This window comes from Lissotriton helveticus, chromosome 4_1 (genome assembly GCF_964261635.1).
Source record: "Lissotriton helveticus chromosome 4_1, aLisHel1.1, whole genome shotgun sequence".
Taxonomy (NCBI): Eukaryota; Metazoa; Chordata; class Amphibia; order Caudata; family Salamandridae; genus Lissotriton; species Lissotriton helveticus.
Genome location: NC_136063.1, coordinates 2,126,010,845 through 2,126,033,894, shown reverse-complemented (window position 1 = coordinate 2,126,033,894; position 23,050 = coordinate 2,126,010,845). Strand labels below are relative to the sequence as shown.

At 49.2% G+C, this 23,050-nt stretch overlaps 1 protein-coding gene across 1 annotated transcript in view; it reads left to right on the top strand.

Annotated features, from left to right (window-relative positions):
• The window catches only part of LOC144829565 (copper-transporting ATPase 1-like), a 137,225-nt gene that overhangs the window by 94,858 nt on the left and 19,317 nt on the right, over positions 1-23,050 (top strand). Inside the window, exon 16 of the mRNA XM_078688824.1 lies at positions 2,564-2,666. Within this exon, the coding sequence (XP_078544950.1) occupies positions 2,564-2,666 (103 nt within the window). The remainder of the gene's footprint in view (positions 1-2,563; positions 2,667-23,050) is intronic.

The window sequence follows — 23,050 nt, the reverse complement described above, 5'->3', positions numbered from 1 at the left end:
AAATAGTTTTCCTTTGTTGTATCCCAGCAGAACACACACATTTTTCTTATTGAAGAATCTTTTAAAAAGTAAATGACAACTTTAAAAATGTAAGGCATCGAAAATATACTTGGCCTAATTTTTAATATTTTGGATGGATTGCTTAGGGTAGAAATAATCAAATCGTCACACACACAAAGAGACTCGAGTTATTTACTCCCCATTCAGCCTCCTAATATACACTACATATCAAGCCAAAAGGTTGGTACGGTAAAGTTCCAAACTTGTTACCCTCGTAGAAGACCCATGTGGGAAATAAAAATGTTCTTGCCCGCTAATTAGTGGCGTGCTTCATCATAGAACACCCTATGTTACCATCATCAAGATGGAGTAAAACTTTTTTTTTCCAACGGTTACTTATTAGATAGTGGTCATGCAATTTTAAACAGTTAAAACTTTCTTGAGGATACATACTCTATTGATCATATTATATTTATTCATGGGTTCCACAGACAGGATTAAAACCTAAAATGGATGGTATTAGAGCATATGACCCTCCCATCCCACCATGGATGTCGTCTACATGTTTTGCCCAATCATCAACTGCCACTACGGGTCAATGACCTTCGTCAGGACTATGAGATCCTTGTTCTGATGCACTGTCCCTATAACTCTGTCAACATGATCGGTGGGCTGTTAAAAATTTTGGTTATAATACCATGCAGTGACCTTACTTGTCACCAGATAAATCGAGAAAGAAGATATTACTCCAAACATCTGTAGGCTATTTCTTGCCTTGTCAGACGGTCTAGAGCGGCTTGCACAGCGGTATCGTTCTCTTGACAAATGTGTAACTACAGGTCGATGTACCCGTTCCAACACCAAGTTAAGAAATAGGCTTCAAATGTTTGGAGTAACATCTCCTTTTGTCATTTACTGTCCACTGATCAGGATGACAGAGCAATCCTGCCTGTGGAACCCACGAATACATGAATTATAATCAATAGATCATCCTCAAGACAGTTTTACTGTTTGACAAAGCATGATATCTATCTAATAAGTGGCCATTGAAAGAATACTTTTTGCTCCACCCCCTGAAGATGGTATCACGTGTGTTGTAGCAACCCTATGATGACGCATACCACTAATTAGTGGGTGTTGGCACTTATATATCCTAAATGGGTCTCCTGATAGGGTAACAAGTTTGGAACTTTACCTTACCAACCTTTGCTGTGTTATGTAGAAATAATCAGCTTTGCAGTCCCCTCTTTTGCACCTGTCCCCCACCCCAAGCCTCATTATTGCTTCTGCGTCTCACTTAGAAGCAGTTTGTAGGAGGTTACTTGTAATTAGCCTTAATATTGCCTGTATGAAATGATCCTATGTATGATGTGCATCCCTAGTGAGTCTTTATGGGGTTTATTGAAAGGAAGTAACACGCATACAAAACCAAAACAGGCACAGATCAAGAGGCTTTAGGCGTAACGCAAGACTTCTCCACAACCAGGAAGAGAAGATACACCTCTCTAGCAGTATTGCTTTTTTTCTACACTACACGGATTCTGTCGCAGTCTGGTACAGTAGGGTGCTTAATGATTATTGAATAGTCTGATCAGGTTTTCAAACCAGGGGTGGTTTACCCAGTCAAACAGATAAACTCCGATATATGGCTGAAAATTATTTCATGATATTGCTAGTGATCCTTTTTGGCTTTTTCGCTCTAAGACTTGAGAGGTAAGAACTCCTTATGCCTTGACTATAGCCACATTTAAAAGGCGATGCTCTGAACCTTGCATTCTTCAGCAGTGCTCCGGACATCTCGAGCCTCCAACTAATATCTACATGATCACCTCCTTCACACTCTTTAATGAACAGCCTAGGGAAACACACACTGGCTAACTGCTGCCCTATGCTCCTCGAACATTTCATAATATCTGTTAATGAATGAATGGAATTTTATTGTGTAGTTATTATAATGTTTACAATAATAAGTATGCATCTATTAATGGATCTTACAACGGTAAAAAAAACAAAAAAACAAAAACGTGTACAGGGATTGTTTATATTAAGGCAAGGGCTGGTCCTCTAAATACATGTATTAATATAACTAGAGTTATGTTCTCTGTCAAATAGCCTGTGTATTTCTCATCTTATGTACATTTGCACCTGTATTAATATGTGAAGAACTCTAGCCTACATGGATAGGACTAAAATCAAGCTATACAAAAACAAACAAATAAAAAAAAAAGGCATAAGGCCTGATCACTAGTTAGTCAGACAGGGTTACTCCGTCACACAAATGTGATGGATATCCTGTCCGCCGTATTACACTTCCATTATATCATAGGGAACGTGTTATACGGCGGATGGGATATCCGTCATGTTTATGACAGAGTATCCCATTCGCCAAGATCCAAATCAGGCCCTAAATCTAAACAGACCTGTTAATCAGCGGAACATATCAAATATCTAAGATACCTAGAACCTGTTCAGATGCCTGGAGCCAACATTCCATTCATATCTGTCTTTGAAGCACAGTTTCCTCTTTGATGAAATGTATCCCTCTTTCCTCTGGCTCTTCTAGGTGTTTTTCTACCAGCAGGATTGGTTTTACAGCCCTGGATGGGATCTGCGGCTATGGCAGCATCATCGGTTTCGGTTGTAGTGTCTTCACTGATGTTGAAACTGTAAGTTCTCTACATAGCTACAACCCTTATAACCCTTATATCCATCAAAAAGAAACTCCCTTACATCTAAAAGGTATTTCTACTGTACACTGTTAAATCAGCCAAAATAATTCCAGTAAACATTCTTTAAATCAAGACAGTGAAACAATAAAACATTCACAGATTAAGGAATAGAAACAAATAGGATGCAAATACAAATGAACAATGCATTTTTAGAAGTTGTGTACACTGCTAAGTTGTTCAGAGCTGCTACATGCAAGAACCTGAAGGGTATTGTGGTTACTGTGAAATAATAGGGGCAGGTTGGAGTGAGCACTGGTCTCCGTGCCTGTATATGCTTAAGAGGATACACAGCATGCCATTGTGCCGCACGGAAGCAAATATGGTAAAAGAAACATTCCCTATAATGTGATAGGGAGCAGATACAGAGACCGCACATGGATTAAACATAACTCATAAATAGGCTTTCCTGTTTTCAGTTTCTATTTTTGGTGGTGTTTTGAAAGTGTCTTCCAGTGATTTCAATACCTGAAAAAAACAGTGCTTTTCAGTGGTTACTCATTTTCGCGCCATAAAAAACAACTGAAAGGGTTTTTTTGATAATCATCTTTATTGGATTTTTCAATAACACGAAAATTCATTGGCAGCAGATCATTTATCATTGAAAGAAACATGACATTGTACACAGTCGACAAGGCAAGGGCGGCCCATCTGGGCTGGGTACGGCAGTTCAGATAATCATTATTATTATTATTATTATTATTAATAATACATTTTATAAAGCGTGTAGTCACCCGTAAGTATCCCAGCGCTAAGATCCAAACAGCAGAGGGTCAGCCAAGCGAAGAGGGGAGAACCGATCAGGGAAAAAGGTGTGTTTTCAGCCGCTTCCTGAATCGAAGGTAGTCCGATTCCGTTCTAAGGTCACGGGGGAGGGAGTTCCAAAGACGGGCCCATTAACAGAAAAGCGCCGTCCACCCGTGCGCACCTTTTTAACTCTAGGGATGATGATAAAGTGTTCCTGATCAGAACGGAGGGATCTTGGAGCTTTGTAGGGCCTAATGAATTTTTTCAAAATAGGGGGGCCTTTATCTTGCAGAAGTCTGTGAGACAGACAGAGAGCCTTGAACCTTACCCGCTCTCTCACTGGCAGCCAGTGAAGGAGTTTCAGAGATGGTTTGGCCGAGGATCTGGCCGGGGTGTTAGTAAGGATCCGCGCCGCGGCATTCTGGATCCTTTGTAATTTGTTAAGGGTTTCCTCGGGGGGCACCCAGATAAATGGAATTACTATAATCCAGCCTTGATAAAATAAGGCCTTGGATTAACAGTTTCTGGGAGGCCGGGGGGAGTAAAGGCAGAATCTTCCTGATTGATTTGAGGAGCCCAAAGCAGATACCCGCGATTTTCTTGGCCTGCGTCCTAAAGGACAGGTCTTTCTCAAGCCAGATTCCCAGGCTTTTGATCTCAGACCTAGGAGCGGGGGGATCACCCAAGAAAGTGGGCCAGATAGTCTGTGAAAGGGAAAGCCCCTTCTGACAAAGGAGGAGAACGTCAGTCTTTGATCCATTAAGTTTCAGAGACGAGCGGTTCATCCATCCTTGTATTGCTGTCAGGCAGTTGTAAAGATCAGATGGTTTTTGGTTCGGGTGGGATAAGGACACCACTAATTGCGTATCATCAGCGTAGCTGATGATGTGCACTCCAAACGGGTTAACAACCTCCTCCAGTGGGGACATGTAGACATTGAATAATGTCGGGCTTAGGGATGAGCCCTGGGGCACGCCGCACTGGAGGGGGAAGTTGGGGCAGCGAGTGTCATTCTCCCAGACCTGAAAAGAGCGCTCGCCAAGGAAAGAGGTGAACCAGGTCAACGCGGTGTCCTCCACACCGATGTTCTTAAGTCGTTGGATTAAGACTTGGTGGTTGACGGTGTCGAATGCCGCACTAAGGTCCAGGAGGATCACTGCCACTGATCCTCCTGCGTCCAAAAGTGCTCTGGCCTCCTCCACCGCTGCGAGAAGGGCGATGTCAGTGCCCTGCCCTGGGCGGAATCCAGTCTGCGAGTATCTGAGCAGGTTGTTAGCTTCCAGGTACTGCGAGAGTCTTTTGTTCACTATCTTTTCAGCGATTTTACTGGTTCCGGGGAGGAGAGAGATTGGCCTATAATTGGCCAGATCCAAGGGGTCCAGAGAGGTTTTTTTTAGTAGCGCCTTGACGACGGCCGCCTTCCAACTCGAGGGAACTTTTCCCTGTAGTAGAGAGGCATTTATGAGGTGGGTGAGTGGGGGAACAATAGTGGTGGCCACTTTTTTGAGGATGCGAAGCGGAACGGGGTCCCTAGGGCATCCGCTTTTAATGATATCTAGCGTGGTAGCGACCTCCTCGGCAGTTACTCGTCCCAAAGAAGTAAGACGGGGAGAGGTAGGATTCGTGTCGGTGTCATCTTCCACGCTAGGATTAATGGTTGGAATGGAGGCGAGGATTTTCTGAACCTTTTCCTCGAAGAATTTGGCCAGTTTAAGACATTTTTCTTCATCTGCTTTGGGGTCTGGTGGGGTCTTAGGTCCAGCATCAGGGGCTTGAGGTAGTTCTTTTAAAATAACAAAAGTTTCCTTGCTGGAACAGGAAGAATTTTCTATCCTTTTCTGATAGAATAAACTTTTGGCATTACGAAGAGCGAGCTTATAGTTTTTTATAGAGGTGCGATAGCCATCTTTCCTATCTGACAATGTATCCTTTCTCCAGGAACGCTCCGTTCTTTTACACTCCTTCCGTAAAAGATTAAGCTCAGGAGTGTACCAAGGGGCAGGGCTCACTCTTTTGCTTCGCCTGAGAATGGTAGTTTTAGGGAGAAGTTTATCCAATGATGAGGTAAGCCAGGAGTTAAACTGTTCGTCAGCATTGGCTGGGTCTGAAATTGGGGGGGGAGGAGCTGTCCCAAGAATGGTAATCCATTCGTCTGGCACAAGTTTGTGCCAGCGACGGTCGGTGGCCCGGGTTTTCGTCTGTTGTGTCGGGGGAGTGTGAAGGTGCCAAGAAATGGGTATTAAAAAGTGGTCTGTCCAGGGCAGAGGAACCGAGGGGCGAGTGGAAATGTCCGTGATGTTGGTCAGGACCGGGTCCAGGAGATGTCCCTTATTGTGTGAGGGTCCTAAATTGACTAAACGGATGTCCAAGGACATGAGGTCAAGAAGGAGTTCAGACGCCGTAGGATCATTAGGGTCTGAAAGGTGTAAGTTGAAGTCACCCACAATAAGAAAATTGGGAGAAGAGGTTGCTGTCTGCGAAACGTTGTCGATAAGAGCACTTATGAATTTCCCAGGCGTCCCCGGCGGGCGATAAATCAGCAGCCCCGATAGGGAATGTGCAGGGGATATTTGAAGAGCGAAGTGGCAGCTTTCACAATCTTCAATGTTAGCATTACCAGATCTACATGCGAAACATTCTCTGTAGATAATCGCAAGGCCACCCCCTCTGCCACGGGGTCTGTCTAAGGTTTGGATTAAATATCCTGGGGGTAGGGAGTTAACAGTATCAGCATTTGCCCAAGCAGTAAGCCATGTTTCTGTTAGGAACAGAATGTCCAGGCCGTGATCCTGAATAAGTAGGTTAATTTCATCAGCATGCTTAGGAAGGGACCGACAGTTGAGGAGACCCAGCTGTATACCGGGAATACCTGCTGTAGTGGTGTCAGGGTTACATAGTTCACACTTGCTGTAGGGTTTGTCTTCCGCGTAGAAGTAACTGCACTTGGAGTTTTTTACTGAATGGAGTGCTAAAAGCCTATCCCTCGAGTAGACCACCCGGTCCGTGGGAGAAATGGGCAGAGTGACTGGGCCTGGGTCCGGCTGGGCCCAGACTGGCTTGCCTTCGGCGCGCTGCCGGCGCGCCCGCTGCGCCCGTCCGCTGCGCGTACGTGGAATGCACATCTTTTTGTAGGCGGAGGGGGCGTGGCCTCGGGGGAGTGGGCGTGGCCACAAGACCGGCTCGCTCGCTGATGGCGGCGATGTCAATTGCAATCCTGCGTCAGCGTTGTCTTCAGCTGCGCGGATCACACGAGGTAAAGAAAAGTGCCCCAGAAGAGTGCAGGCAAGGGAGGGTAGTGAGTATTAAAATCACAATCACATACACAATATTTAAAAAAACACAAAATGCTTTAGCAGCGCTCCCGGCTGTGCCTCAGGAGTAAAGATCTAACTGAGCTAGCAGTCAGCTCGGTTTTGTAGGCGGAGGGGGCGTGGCCTCGGGAGAGTGGGCGTGGCCACAAGACCGGCTCGCTCGCTGATGGCGGCGATGTCAATTGCAATCCTGCGTCAGCGTTGTCTTCAGCTGCGCGGAACACACGAGGTAAAGAAAAGTGCCCCAGAAGAGTGCAGGCAAGGGAGGGTAGTGAGTATTAAAATCACAATCACATACACAATATTTTAAAAAACACAAAATGCTTTAGCAGCGCTCCCGGCTGTGCCTCAGGAGTAAAGATCTAACTGAGCTAGCAGTCAGCTCGGTTTTGTAGGCGGAGGGGGCGTGGCCTCGGGAGAGTGGGCGTGGCCACAAGACCGGCTCGCTCGCTGAAGGCGGCGATGTCAATTGCAATCCTGCGTCAGCGTTGTCTTCAGCTGCGCAAATCACACGAGGTAAAGAAAAGTGCCCCAGAAGAGTGCAGGCAAGGGAGGGTAGTGAGTATTAAAATCACAATCACATACACAATATTTGCAGATGTATAAAAGTAGACAGATCATCACATTGGTAGCAGATTAAACCATTTACCCCACACTTTATCGAATAAGTCGGGGCAGCCCGGGCTTCGAAGAGAGACTCCTCCTGCATTCCACACCAATCCACTCCTCTCTTCCATTTCTGTACAGTTGACGCTTTAGCCTGGGACCAAAGCGCAGCTATATCCCTTTTTGCCACCGCCACGGCCGTCCCCAGAAAGCGCTTATCTGCCCTAGAGCCATCCAGGCTGTCGAACACCCCCAGCAGCAAGCGTTTTGGATCATGGGGGACCTCCCATCCCAGGGCCTGCGTGAGTTCGAGTTCAACCCCTCTCCAGAACGGCGCTAAAGCCGAACATTGCCATACCATATGATAGAAATCGGCTGGGGCAGAGTCACAGCGCATGCATACTGGGGATGATCTCATACGGGCCCGGAATAGACGCGCCGGAGTGAGGTAGGTTGCATGAAGGTAGTAGAGTTGGACCAGGCGCAACTTGGAGGATGTGGTCAGGGTTTTGGGTGCCATAAGGGCATCTCGCCAGTCTGCCTCTTCTATGGGGCCCAATCATCCCTCCCATCGAGCCCTGAGACGGTCCAGGGATGTGGGACCACTGTTCACGAGTGACCCCGCCCCCCCCAGGTTCCCCATCATCACCTGAGCCTCTAGCAGGCTGAACTCCGGGAAAGAGGTAGTGGATGGAATGTGTGTATGGAGGGCATGTCTGAGTTGTAGATATTTATAGAATTGAGAATGAAGAAGGGTGTGACGTTGCAGGTCAGCGAAGTATCAATTGTGGTCTCCCACCCATACGTCTCCGAGCAACGAGATCCCAAGGAGGTCCCAGCGACCGAACCCTTGAAGGGACGAGACCTCTTTTAACCAGGCCCCATGCCAGAGCAGAGTTTGTCGAGTGAGCTTCCAGTCCCATCGCACATGGCTCAGGGCTGTGCGCCAGGCCATGAGCACCGTCCTCTTGACAGGGGGTAGAGCCTGCGGCACCGGGTTGCCATATAAAAACGCCTGGATCTGCGCGAAGTCCGATGTGTTGAGTTCCACTCGATACGCTGGGTTGGACCAGCCACCCGCAAACCAATCGTGGATCATGATAAGTCTCGTGGACAAGTAGTAGAGGTGGAGATTAGTCACTCCCATGCCGCCATCGAAGGGGGGGATACGACAGTGCGCCAGGGATAAACGCGACCTCCCCCCTCCCCAGAGAAACCGGGTAAGAACACCGTCTGGTTCCCGGAGGTGGATGGTGATGTTTTGCAAAATGTAAAGAAAACGGGGGAGGATCATCATTTTAAAGAGAGCACTTCTGTCCAGAGGGTTAAGGGGGAGGGTCTGCCATTTCTTGAGGTCTGACTTCATCCTGGTGACCAAAGGCGCTACATTCAAAGCCCATTCGAGCTCTAGCAGAAGGGTAACCCAGACGCCTAGATATTTGAACGATTGCCTCCGAAGGGAGATATTCGTCTGCCAGTCAAAGCAAGCCCGGGAGGGATGTAAAGGGACCAAAGTTGATTTTGCCGGGTTGAGCCGGAGTCCAGAGACCCACTCGAAAGCGGAAAGGACCTCCATGCATCCGGGGCCAGAACTGTCTGGGTATGCCAGATAAAGCAGGACGTCATCCGCATAGAGGGCTATCTTATCAACCTGACTCAAGTCCCAGGCCCAACCCCGGATGAGCAGGTCCTGCCTGATGAGTGCCGCCAGGGGCTCCATCGCCAGCGCGAATAGGAGTGGCGAGAGTGGGCACCCCTGACGCGTGCCCCTCCGGATTGGGAATGTCTCGGAAAGTTTGCCATTAATGAGAACACGGGCTTTGGGGTTAGTATAAAGGACTCTGATCAGGTGGTGGAAGGGGAGACCAAAGCCCATCCTCTCCAACACATCCTCAAGGTACCTCCAGTCCACCGTATCAAAGGCCTTTTCAAAGTCCATGAAAAGCAACGCCAGATACGGGGTTAGCCGACTACCGTGGGCCATGGCCAGGTGGAGGCGACGAATGCAGTGACGAGTGCCTCTGGCAGGCATGAACCCGCATTGGTCGGGATGGACCAAGTCCTGCAGAAGGGGTCGGAGTCTCTGGGCTATCACGGTAGCGAAGATCTTGATCTTCGTGTTAATCAGCGAGATCGGGTGGTAGTCCGCACAGTCTAGGGAGGACAGTTGCGTCTTTGGAATGACCACTATAGTGGCCACATAAGATTCAGGTGGGAAGGATCCTGCCTCCGCCACATGGTTGAATAGTTCCACTAAATGAGGAACCAGAATATCGCGAAAGGACGCGTAGTACTCCTGTGGGTGGCCATCAGGACCAGGCGTTTTCCCGGGGTGTAATAGTGAAATCGCCTCTTGCATTTCCTCCGGGGTGAAGGGGTGGTCCAGAGCCTCCACGGTCTCCCGGGGGAGACACAGCAGCCGAGTACCGGTCCCCTCCAGCAGGTCCGTCAGTGGAGCACCAGGAGGGCGAGCGGCATATAAGGTCGCGTAGTAATCAGCAAAAGTTTGTGCTATGGCTGAAGACGTCACCTGGTGGACCCCGGTATCCGAGCGGATTTCGGGAATAACGAGGTTGACTTTGGGATAGGAAACTAGGTTGTGGAGGAGCTTGCCATTTTTATCACCCCACCCATAAATACGTGCCACCGATGAACGCCAGAGCATTTTAGCAGATTCCAACGAGATCCGGCGAATCTCCTCGCGGACTACTGCCAATTGCCGAGAGGAGTCTCCGGGGCCGTTAGTTAGCTGGGTTCTTTCCATCTGCGCTGCCTGAGATTCCAGCTGCACAAGTTGGGCTGTTTGCTCCACCCGTTTCGTGTGGACCAGCCCCCTCGCCACCCGCCGGACAACAGCCTTGCCAGCCTCCCACAGCGTCCCTGGAGAGGGAACCGAGCCCGTATTGATGGTATAGTACTGACGCAGATCCTGTCCGAGTGATTCTACTAGCGCGGAGTCCCACAGGAACCAGGCGTTCAGCCGCCAAATCACCCGTGGACCCGCAGAGGAGGTCCGTAGACGAAGGGAGACGGAGGAGTGATCCGAGATACCCCTGGGCAATATCATGGCCCCAGTTACCAGTTGGCAGTCTGTGGCAGGCATCAGGAGAAGGTCTATACGGGAGTGAGTTTGATGGGCCGCCGACGTGTGAGTGTATTGTTCTCTGCAGGGGTTCCAGACCCTCCATACATCACAAAGGCCCAGCGCTGAAGACCAACTCGAGAGGGCCTTCGCGGAGGCAAGACGGCCCTCCCCGTCGCGTCACGCAGAGGTTGCAGGACGACATTGAAATCCCCCCCCCCCCCGACCACTGTGAGACCCTTTGGAAAGGAGGAGAATACCAGCGTGAGGTGTCGAAGGGTGGAGGGCATAAGTGCAGGGTGAATGTAAGTGCATAGGAGGTTCATAGGGCACCCCTCAATCATTCCCGAGATGGCCACATATCGGTCCTGTGCATCAGTGTCGGTTTTAGCCAGGGTAAAGGGAAGCCCCTTTCCGAGTAAAATAGCCACCCCTCGAGAGCCCCTTGCAAAATCAGCATGCCAGACCCTGTCAAATCCATATCGGGCTAGGAAGTTGCATTGTGTACCCAGGAGGTGCATCTCCTGAAGGAACAGGATGTCCGGCGCGTGGCGGTGAGCAGTGCGGAGGACGGCCGTGCGCTACATTCGGTCAAGGAGGCCATTGACATTCCAGGAGAGGATGTGGATAGGCCTATTGAGGGTGTAGGTCATCTAGAGGAATGATGTGTGGAGGGGCGAATGCAGACGTGGGGCCGTTCCAGCCCGGGGAATCACCCACCTGGGCCCGGGGCCTAGGGAAAGGGGCATTGGTAAGTGGTGATCTGCTTGTCAACTGCGGACACAACTGAGGAATCACGGCTGCCAGTGAGAACAAAGGACAGCGGCCCGGAGGCGGCTAAAAATAACAAACTGATGGGAGACAACAGTCCCCCTCCCCTCCCTTGCCCCCCCACTCCCCCCACCCTACACTTCTGGAGTGGAAGCATCTGTCGCCCCAAAAAACCCCAACCACTAACTACCCCACAAAGAGGTGATTCGCTAATCTAAAACGGTTAGCAACAAACAATCAAGAGCATGGCTGAATTGGACCCCCCTCCATGTATACGGATGGATGCCAACAGCTGAAAGACATAATTTGGTTAACGTAAGATTAATAGGATGAGGCAGACCCGAGACTGCAATAGAAAGGCAAATCCCGACCGGGCCACCCAGTGGAGCCAGGTAGGTCTCCACTCAAAGGGTCAGGAGCAGTCCCTTTGTAGAGAGTCTTGAAGGGTGAAATATGAGTTACATAGTCTGCAGCGCTAGTCACACCCCCTACTCCCCACCAGAGCCACGGATCACTGGGCTCCCAGACAGGTCCGAGTCTGACATGGCCCGTCGCAGAGTGACATCCGGCCCGGGGATGCTGCCCATATCAATCGGAGAAGAGGCCAAGGTGGGGGAGGAGGCTCTCTGGTTCGGGTCTGAGGTGGGGAGCACTGGGACTGCGCCTCCGGCGAATGGGAACTCCACCCTCAGCGGTTGCCCCATCTTCGAGATCCGGTTCGGTGCCGGGGGGCCTTGGGCGCATCCTGGCTTGGCTGCATCTGTGATCTTCGGGTAGGGGAGGGGGCCACGTCAGGTAGGAGGGGCCGCTCCTCCGTGAGCCAGGTCCATGCCGCCTGGGGGAGTCAAAGAAGAATGTCTTATCCTGGAAGATCACCTTAAGTCGAGCTGGGAAGAGGAAACCATAGCGGAGACCCATAGCCCTAAGTTTTTGCTTGACCTCGTCATAGGACTGGCGCGGAGTCTGCACCTCTTTGGAGTAATCTGGAAAGACCATAATTCTGGAGTTCTGGAAGTATAACGGCCCCAGGTCCCTGGCCGCCCCCAGAAATGCGTCCCTGTCCCGGAAGTGGAAGATTCAAAGAATGATGGAACGAGCGGGAGCTCCGGGAGGGGGTTTGGGAACAAGAGAGCGATGGGCCCGCTCCACCGCGAACCAGGGGGAGAGTTTCTCTTTGGGCATCCAGGAGCGGACCCAGGCCTCAATGAAGGTATCAGTGCGGCCTTTCTCCACTCCCTCCGGAAAATCCAGGAGGCGCAGGTTGTTTCTTCGTGCCCTATTTTCGGCATCTTCGGCCCTGCGGTGTAACTCCGAGGTCTGTGTCTGAAGGCGGGCCACCTGGGATTTGAGAGCGTCCACGTTGTCCTCCACCGTGGAGATATGGGACTCCGTTTCCGTGTTATGCGCCGTGGCATTACGGAGGTCTTGTCGAATTAGGGCCACGTCCACCCTCACTTCTCCGATCCTGCTTTCCACCGAGGCCTGTGACGTGCTTATCGCCGGCAGGATGGTGGAGAGATTTCCCTCAGAGGTCCCAGGAGCAGTCGGGGACCCGACACCCGGTCCGACTTAGTAAATTGGTCCATTTTTGTTTGGGTTGGGGTGATGGGGGTCTGGGTGGTGCGGGTTCTGCCCATGTACCTGAAGAATCAGTTTGAGGTGGCCTGAGGGGATGTGGGGGGGCACACCAGCATCCCGGCCGCAGCCCCTGCCACCTGAGGTAGTGGGCGATCCCTCTCCCACGCACCGACTTTGAAGGGAGGCGGACGCTCCCTGGGGAAGCCCAACCTCCGTCAGCGGTGGCGATCCCTCAGGCAGTCCCCGTGACCCCAAGACCTCCATGCCCCTACAGCTGGCCCCAGCAGCAAGGCCTCAGGTGTCCAGGGGGTGAAGGTGGGGGCAGGCGCCTGCTCCATCCGACACGGTGGCCGATGTGCCCACGCACCAAACTACAGCGCCCCCCCGCCCGCAAACCGCAGGGAGAAGCGGGCCCTCACCGCAGCGAGCCAGAGGCAGATCGGAGAACCTTCAGGGCCTTGGAAGTCGGGGCACCCTGCATCCTCGGTGCCAGTGCAGGCAGTGGAAGATCAACACTGTTGACACTGTTGACACTGTGACACTGTAGCACACTCCACCTTGCTACAGTGTCTGAATGGAGGAGGGGTAGCAGGCGCTGCGCTGGGCTGGATCAAGTCCTTCCTGTCTGACAGGTGTTTCCAGGTCAGGCTGGGTGAGTGCTATTCGAGGGAGATCAAGTTGGGCCAGGGCGTGCCTCAGGGTTCGTCCCTGAGCCCAACCTTATTTAATATCTACGTCTCCCCCCTAGCGGCCATCGTGGAGGGACATGGTCTCCGCCTGGTGTCCTACGCCGACGACACGCAGCTGGTCGTCTCCCTATCGCGTGCACCCGGTCTTGCAGCGGACATCTTCAGGAATTGCATGCAAGATCTTGCAACGTGGATGTCCGCTAACTGTTTAAAACTGAACGGTAGCAAGACCGAGGTGCTCGTGGTTGGGGGAGGGCCCTCTGCTTGGTCGTCGGCGTGGTGGCCGCCCTGCCTGGGTGAGGTCCCTGCTCCTTGTCAGGAGGCCAGGAACCTCGGCGTGTGGCTGGACAGAGACCTGGCTTTTGGTCCCCAGGTCAGCCGGGTGACTGGGATGTGCTTCGATGTCCTAAGAGCCTTAAGGAAAGTCTTAGATCTGCTTCCCATTTCTGCTCGAAGGACGCTGGTGCACGCCCTGGTCACCTCGCGACTTGACTACGGGAATCTGCTCTATCTGGGGGCCACGAAAAAGGTCATGGCCGCCTTCAAGTCCTTCAAAACGCCGCGGCACGGCTTGTACTTAGGCTCCCCAGGAGATCACCCTCCATCCCTGCTCTTCAAGCCCTCCACTGGCTTCCTATGGAGAAGAGGGTCGAGTTTAAAGCCCTCTCCACATGCCATCGTATTTTGAGCGGTAAAGCCCCTGAACCGCTTCAGAATCTGGTGACCCACTACGAGCCTACTCGTAAGTTACGGTCTTCTCAGACCGGACTGTTGATGGTACCCAGGGTAAGGAAGGCCCGTATGGGAGGGAGATCTTTTAGATTTCTCGCTCCCAGATGCTGGAATGTTTTGCCTCCAGAACTACGTCTTGAACCATCTGAAACCCTGTTCAGGAAAAAGCTCAAAACTCACCTTTTCAGCAGGTAGCCTTTAATGGGAGGGAGGGCGGTTACTTCTCACTTACTACAGCGCGGGGACACGCCAGTGGCGTCACCAGGCGCTTTACAAATGCCCAAATAAATAAATAAACACTGCGCAGGGGACCAAGCAGCTTTCCCCCAGGAATTGCAGGACGGTCTCAGGCCAGCTGCCCCGCTCACCCAATGGATCCAGCAGCACCACGCAGCCCTGGCACTGCGGCCCCAAGATGGCGGAGGGTATGAAAAGCAGCAGCAATCAAAAAGGTGGGAGTAGGGTATGCAGAGGGAGTTTCACACCGGTGTGGAGGGAGGCCTGCAGGATTTCAAAGCAGTCCACACAGTTGCCTCCGGCCCTGAGGGGCAGTTCACCCGTCAAGGCGTCATCACGAGTCCCAGGCTCTCAGCCCGCACGGGGGGCACACCTGCGCGGCCCCGGTAGTCTTAATAGCAAGGCTCGGGAGGGAGGCGACACAAAGCTGGTCCCCTGGTCCCCACACAGCCTCAGAGAACAGTTCAGGTTTCACCCAGGCAGATGCCCTCTTCCTGCCACCACGTCGAGTCGGCGCTGGGCACTCTCGTGTCCAAGCAAGCCAGCCGCGCCACCTAGGCCCCGCCGCCACTCACTACAATCACGCTCGCGGGCAGGGCCGGCACAGCGGCGTGGCCTGGTCCTGCAGTCCCGGCCGTATCTCCTCCAGCCAAGGCTCAGTTCGTGGGCGCCGCCTCGCACCGCGTCGTTCAGAAGGATGGCTGGCAACCTCCCGCGGTCGCGTCCACCTCCGGGGCGCAAGGGCTTCTCCAATGCGCTCCGAGACCGCTCCCCGCTCCCCTCCGACCCAGCAAGCACTGGTGCTGAGCCCGCACCGCAACTCCGGGCTCCACGGCAAGACAGGCAGCAGTCGGTTCAATCCATCTCTGCCAGGTGGGTCGCAGGCAGACAGGGCGGGGAGACAGAACGCCGGATGGTCCGGGCCGAAGTTTCAGGCCCAAGGACAAGACGGCGAGGAGGCCGCCATTTTGGGTGATCAGGGACGCCATGGACAGCATGGACATCGGGGAGCCTTCCAAAAGGATCACGGTGATGCAGGCAGGTTGAGGGAGTCACACTCGGCAGCGCGGAAGTCCGATGGCAGCTGAAAGCGGGCGGATGCGAGGTGGATGACGGAGGGGGTCAGGAGCACTCTTAGAGTGCGACCGCCATCTTGACTCCTCAAGCCACGCCCCTCCTGAAATGGTGTTTTACCAGTGTTTATGGAACGCTTTTCTTTTCTTATTGCTGGCTTTCTTCAATGATGCATGGTATATAGACAGTGTACGTACAGTGTATATGAAGTCCAAATAAATGTTTACAAGTCAAATGTATTGTAGTACACCATACAATATTTCTTCAGTGATTCTTTGGTCATTCGCGCTCTCTCTCTCCTTCCCATGTACACTTTTATTTGTAAAAAGGCCCTCTCGACATTGGCACTTGAGACTGGCGACGCCAAAACAGCCAGTACACAATTTGCCAACTCTGGCCACTGACGTAGCTTTCCATGCCAATACTGGCGCACCTCAAGGTTGACATTCTCTGGGCCAGGTTCTGCGACATATGTATTGAACTGGGTGCATATGGCCTCAGAGGTATTAAAGTGGTCAAAAATGAAGCTGTATTTTTCAAAGTCCGGAGAAAAGTCCCCTCTACGGAAGGGATCTAATACTTTTGCAAACGCCATGGTTGGTGAAGGGACATTTCTATGCATCATAGCTAGCCATTTCTCATGCATGGTAAAATAAAATGTTCTGAATTGGTCCTGAACACTTCTTTGCTTACCATGTGGCAAGCTTTCTAACAGGGAACATGTTGCAGTGCCAAAGTCACTAAAAGTGTTGCATAGCCTACTCTTGAGGAGATGTTTGACATCAACACCAATTATGCTGAACACTTGGTGGACAAGGGTGTTTTCTGACTCTCGTTTTTTGATTATGTCCACCCTAAATAGTGTATTCTATTAAACACAAGATACATTTTTGTGCAGCAGACAGCCTGTATTCAGGTATTTCAAGATGCTCTAGTATGCAAAAATGAAGATAATGGCGGCACAGTGAAATAAAACATTTGCCTAGGATCAAACAGCTAGGTCAAGGAGGGGAGCTGGGATTGATCACATGCCTTCTGGTCTCACATTGTGCAATACAGCCCCTACATGGAAATCTCTTTCTCTCACCTATATACCATCAAATGTTAATGTCTGTCTTTAATGATTAGTGCGTGAGGTTTAGGAGTAGGTGGCAGGCATATGCTACATAAAAACTCAGCTCATTTTGGGCTCGGGGTCAAACAGGACCTCGAGCTGAGACAGAGCCAGGCTTGAGCCTTCAGTGGCTCACCCACCTTTTGTACAATTCCATTCAAGGTAAATACTGGCTCTATAGTGCCAGTGACCTTGAGGGCACTTCCTGGAAATAGAATGTTCCAATCCTAGGCAGTTTTAGCTGCACCTCCTCAGGGTACCACCTCTGCCACATTCAAAGCTGTGTTTGAAATGCTCAGTTCCACGTAAGTGAAGCTAATGTGCTATTAAAGTGTAGAAGCGCTGCTGCCAGCTTCTGGGAATGTTCCAGTAAAGGGTATACAAGCCCATCTTAGAAGTTCTGCCTCCCGCCCTTAAAAGTGAACACGCCTTGATGGGAAATGACTGTGGTGGCACATTAAATGCACACCCACTCGCTTGGAAAGTGCTGTACTCTGCTATTTAAAGTACAGAACCCTGCTGCGATCTCTTGTGAATGTCTCACCAAAAATATAGTGCTCGAAATGGGACGTTCTGTCACTCTCACATTCAAGTGAACCAGCCTTGCCCGTTTCGAAAGTGCTACCCTGCTCCATTAAATGCAGTCTGGTGAGAAGTTCTGCCACAGTCCCATTAAAAGTGTACCAACCTTGCTGAGAAGTTATTACTCTCCTGCTAAGAAGCATTTGTCTATTAATTATATAAAGTGTCTAGAAAGAGTACTTTACCTTCTTATTTAAAATATATGCACACTCCGTGGAGTAAAGGCAGAGTGCGCATGACTGGTTTGGTCGGTTGGGGCCGACAAAAGTCAGCGCCCTCAGCAGTGGGCAAGCTACTCCTCCCCTGCCCTAGACCAGACCTGCCCCCAACCAAACCCTTCGCCTTTCTCGCAGTGCGAGAAGCAGAAACATAAAATTGTAGTTTTACCATTTTATGTTTTTTTTCTCGCACTGCGAGAAAGCAGTGGAGCGATGCTCCTCCGCCCTAATTGAGGATCTGCCCCTGCCTTTTTGTAAACACTTTTCGACGTGATTTATAGATATTACATTTCTTTTGAAGGTAAATACTTTCCAATCTTGCATCGTCTGTTCCCAGCCTGTGGGTATGGCACTCCCTTCCGGCAAAAAAGCGGTATGCAGTATTTTCATTATGATTCTTTTGTCGTGGACCGAGTAAAGTACATGCCACTGTGGCACATTCATCTGTGCCCCAGCGGGGACAACCTTACTTTGGGAAACATTTTAAATTATTGCCCAGGACGCTCACAGCTAAATCCTCACGGAAAGATTAGGGATTCACTCGGAGCTTCAGTGTGCCCTGGACATTTTTTTTTTTTAAACTGTATTCTGAAATGTTGACAGGGACAGAGATGCATTATGAAACATTAAGACAAAGTTATACTAGATACATTATACAACAAGCATTTACAATGCAATCAGTCTCACCTTTGGGACCTTCTATGTATTTAGCTATGCAGCACATTAACCTGGGTGCTGGAACATCTACTGTTCTTTAACATGGTGGAAAATAAGCTCCAAACCGTGTGACACACCAGGTATGGGAACACATGGAGAGAAACATTGCCTTTCAGCTGGAAATGGTATAGTCCAAAGCTCTGTTTTAATATAAAATCAGGGCCTTTGGTGGTCATATCACTGAAAATACAAGATTTGAAAAAAATATTATTGCCTATGGGTTCTTGTAGAAGACAATTTCTATGGACTGGAATCTGGCGAATGCTGAAGTGATTCTGGTATTTTACTGACCTCTGCTGGTCTTTTTCTCTCAAGAAAGTTAAATAGAGGCAGTTGCCAGAAAAATAAAAAAAAGAAAGTCCCTCAGCAGTATGCAATTTTGGTATTTTACTGACCTCTGATGGTCCTTTTTTATTAAGACAGTTAAATAGAGGCAATAAAACAGAAAAAAAGTCCCTGAGCGGAAGCAGACAAGTCCTAGGGCTGATCTCCAGAGCCCACAAAGTACATACACATATACGTATATACTAATATATAAGTATATACTAAAGTATATACAAGAGGTCTCGAATGCTCAACCTAAAAAGTACCTAATTAAATAAAATACACGGGAGGATAGCAAGTAAAATACAAGCATTGATTACACAGATAAAATGTTTCTTAGGCGAGATCAGAGCTAATAACGAGTCAGATAGATGCCTGATTCTGAGCGTCTGAGGTGAGGCTTCCCTTTAGAAAGCAGATTTCCTTATGGCATCAGATAGCCCTCATTCCACACTATACCCAACCACTCCCTGCTTAAGCTGCTTCTAAACGGGGCCCAAACATGATAGTCTTGTTTGCGTTCTCATTAACGATGAGAACCAATCTTCTAGCCACAGATGTTCCATAGCTTTTGATTCCATAGATGCTTTAGGGGAGTTTCCAGACGTGGGTACATTAAGTCTGGCTGTGAGAAGCATGTGAGAAGTTATCTTACCCAACAGGGACATCAGTGTGCGACCCCTACATCACCAGTGTAGTCAAGCAACAATAACAAGGGTTCTAATGGGAGAAATCCTTCCTTTCCGGCCCATATGGTAGAGAGAATGCCTCTCTTGCAGGCTGGATCACCACATGTGCTCCAGCACCCCCTTATGGCCACAATCTCCCCAGCATCCATCTGAAGCACCATGCCTACATATAAGTTGTTATGGGGTGAAGTATGATTTTATTAAGACTGGTTCATTACATCTTGATGTTTTCGCAGCTCTTGTCCATATAATTGAACAAATGTGAGCAGGAATCGTGAGACCCAGATCTTTTTCCATGTAACCATGTATATCTGAGACTATACTAAGGGGTTGTTTACCACTGGCCGACTCAAAGGTGCAACTCCACATAGGGTCCTTCCATTGTCAAGAATTTTGCCTATGAATATAAGATCCCTTGTCCCAAGGACATTTGCCCAAGGTAATAGTTGTGTATGGTGACACTCTCTGTTAGGGGACACACTGAAAAGGGTAAAGCACAACTCTGGAGCTCTCACACAAACATTGGGGCAAGCCATTCAGCACTAATGGATGCTCACACCCCCAAAGTCGAAACTGATGATCCAGGACTCATATATGCGATGAAGGGGTTGAGTGAAGAAGGATATGTGGTCACTCGACCATTAAGAATTACAGATTCCAGTGATTTAACAGAGTGGTGGTGACATGCAGTGGGGCGCCCACAGCCGATCTGCTTCTGTCTTAAAGCCAAAAGGTGTAGTGTAAGGGAATCAAACCATACTCCTGCTCGACTAGCGTGCTTTTTGTTCATGACCACTCCAAAGCCAGCCAAAGCTGTACCCTGACTCAAACAACCCTGGGAAGCCTTTGGATAGCCACACGCTTTAGAAGTCCACATAGCATGGCGTAGCAAAGTTAATTCCAGTATTTAGGAGCCCCAGTCCGCCATCGCCTATCAGCTGGTAGAGCCTTATCTCCCTATTTTCAGCTTTCTATAATTCTAGAGATAGGCCTCCAGTTTCTGCCTAATCAACTTTAAGGTTCTCTAATGAGGTAAGCAATTATGCCATATAATACAGTCTTCGTAAACAAAGATCTTTTTAACAAGTAATTCTAAGGAAGCCCACCCACCCCTCGGTAAAGATCTTTGAGCAGGGCGCGTGAAATTTGACAGATTGCAGCCATAGATCTTTTTATTTTATCAAGCAGGTTGAATCCCAGATAACTAATTGGGCCATTGAGCCAAAGTAAGTCATGGTCTTTACATAAGCAAGCACATGAAGTTGTATTGACATCAAGTCCTATACTTGTGCGCTTTAAACAGTTAATTTTAAAACCAGAAACCCTCATGCAGTCATTCAGTGTGGACACCACGGAAAGCAGTGAACTGGCACTGTATGGTAAAGAACAAAGAATATTTTGTCCGAGCCAAATCCAGTGGTTACCCCTTGAAACTGTGGAGTGGGAAAGGTTTATTTTTTAATCAGAGGCTCCAGTGACAGTACATTTCCTAAGTGAGAGGCTGGAAAACTTTTCCTTGTTCCCTTAGTTAGTGTTGCCATTTATTTCATTTCTTGCTGGTGGGTGGACAATTGACCCATTTATTGTTTGATGCGCGAGCTCAGATCTATTTTAGCTAAAACATTAAATAGGTAGCAACATTCCATTTGGTCAAATGCCATCTCCGCGTCAAGAAAGAGGAGGACCAGGGGAATGCTCTCACGTTCCGCTTCTTTTATAGCGCTGAACATGGAGAGATTGAGCATAGCAGGCAAATTGACCTGCTAAAGGAGCGGTTGAGTGTCTGATGACCTTAACAAGGACATATTTTTATTCAAAATGGTGCAGAAAGATTCTTTTTCCATATAGCAACTTAAGATTCCTGTGAGAAAGTGGATTATCAGTTAGGGGGAAGGGGAGTCCACCACAAGTTATTATTGCAGTATCTAGTTAGGTCCTGTATAGATTTCAGTAATTTAAACCTGAGCTCAACCCTTGGTAGTCATGGCATTGAGAAGTACCAAAACAGTTGAAAACACCACACAATGAGAATCGGGCTTCTGTTTATAAAAATAGAGAATAATTTAATGAACATTACACCAAAATAAAAAGTTTTAATTAAAGATCGCGCCAAAAAGTGTTCAGTGCCAACCGTGGTCTTCTGGTTGTGCGTAACCAGTGCCTCGGTGCTATTTAGGACCGACCATGCTGGAGCAGAGGTCGGATACAGAAACCAGGTTTAATCAGGTCAGACATTTTACCTTCTTACTTAGTCTCTGAAAAAGAAGTCAAAAATCCCCAATGGGGCAAGGCAGCAGGCTGTGGAGAGAAGGGCTGTACAAGGCTGAATAGCCATCGAATGAAGTCCTGGTAAAGCCGTTGAAATTTGGCAAGAAGGCCTTGTCTGGAGAAATTAAAAATTTGTGCCCAATGAAGGTGCCTTACCAGCCGGATACTTTTAGCTCCTTTACTTGGTAAAATTTCTGATTACACATGTAGTCTCTTCTTTGCAGCTTCAATTTCTCCAGTGGGACAAATGGGGGGCGACTGCAAGTGGTAGCCGAGCAAGGCTTCACAAGGCCAGATAGCCCCTCCGTGACATCTTACTGAAACGGCCCAGATGGAACTGGTCAGTTGGACTCGTCAAGAAAATGGGCTCCCTGCAACTTTTTGTAGCCCTTTAGCTTATCAGGAGATCCACCAACTGTCCCTTGGAGTTCACTTCTGGATACAAGTGGGAGCAGGTGCAGCCTTTCAGGTCTCCTCGCAGGTCTCAACAGCAGGTGCAGCCCTTCTACTGTCTTCCATAGGTCCAGTAGTGTTCTGAAAAAGGTGGCCAGAGGTGCCACATGTGTGTATTTGTATTTGTATTTAATTTATTTATAAAGCGCTAACAATCATCCTGGGTAGGATATCACGGCGCTGAGGTTTGGTGCTGAGAGGTACGATAACCGCACTGATTACTGATTACTCTAGTTTAGGGAAGAGTAGTGTCTTTAATTGTTTCCTAAATGATAGGAGACAGTCTGTCAGTCTGAGACTGGGAGGTAGTTCATTCCATTTGGTTGCAGCTAGATGAGAGAAAGCCCGCTCTCCCATCCTGACAGTCTTCACGCGGGTAGTGTTTGCTCTTCCTAAAGTTCTGGAACGAAGGTTCCTTGATGGTCTATGGAATTCGACTTTATTGTGTAGAATGGTAGGGCCTGTATTGTAAAGTACCTTGTGTGTGATACACAGTTGTTTGAAGTTGGCTCTTTGTCGCATTGGGAGCCAATGTAGCTCTCGCATGCAACTTTTTGCCAAATCATATCTCTTCTTATTGCATACAGCCTTTGCCGCGGCATTTTGCACTATCTGCAGTTTGGAGAAGAGATAGTCTGCCATTCCAACAAACAGAGAGTTGCCGTAGTCCAGTCTGCTCATCAGCAGCGACTGGACCAGGGTCTTCCTACACTCAATCGGAATCCAGGGGAAGACTCGTCTGAGCATTTTCAATAATGCAAAGCCTCTGCCACAGACAGTGGAGACATGTGATTTCATGGACAGAGCACTGTCCAATAGCACACCCAAGTTTTTCGCTTTTATGGTGGGATTTGGGGGCAAGCCCAGGTTACTTGGCCACCAGCTGTTGTCCCAGAGCTAGGGATTTTTGCCAAACAGGAGGATTTCTGACTTGTCTGCATTTAATCTCAGACAGTGCTCTTGCATCCAATTGGCCAGTTCAGTCAGGCAGTTTAGTAGTCGAGTTTTAGGATCATCTTTCTCATCAATGGTGACCATCAGCTGGGTGTCGTCAGCATAAGAACACATTTCAACACCCCACTTTCTTCCAATGGCTGCCAACGAGGAAACAAATACATTAAACAAGGTTGGG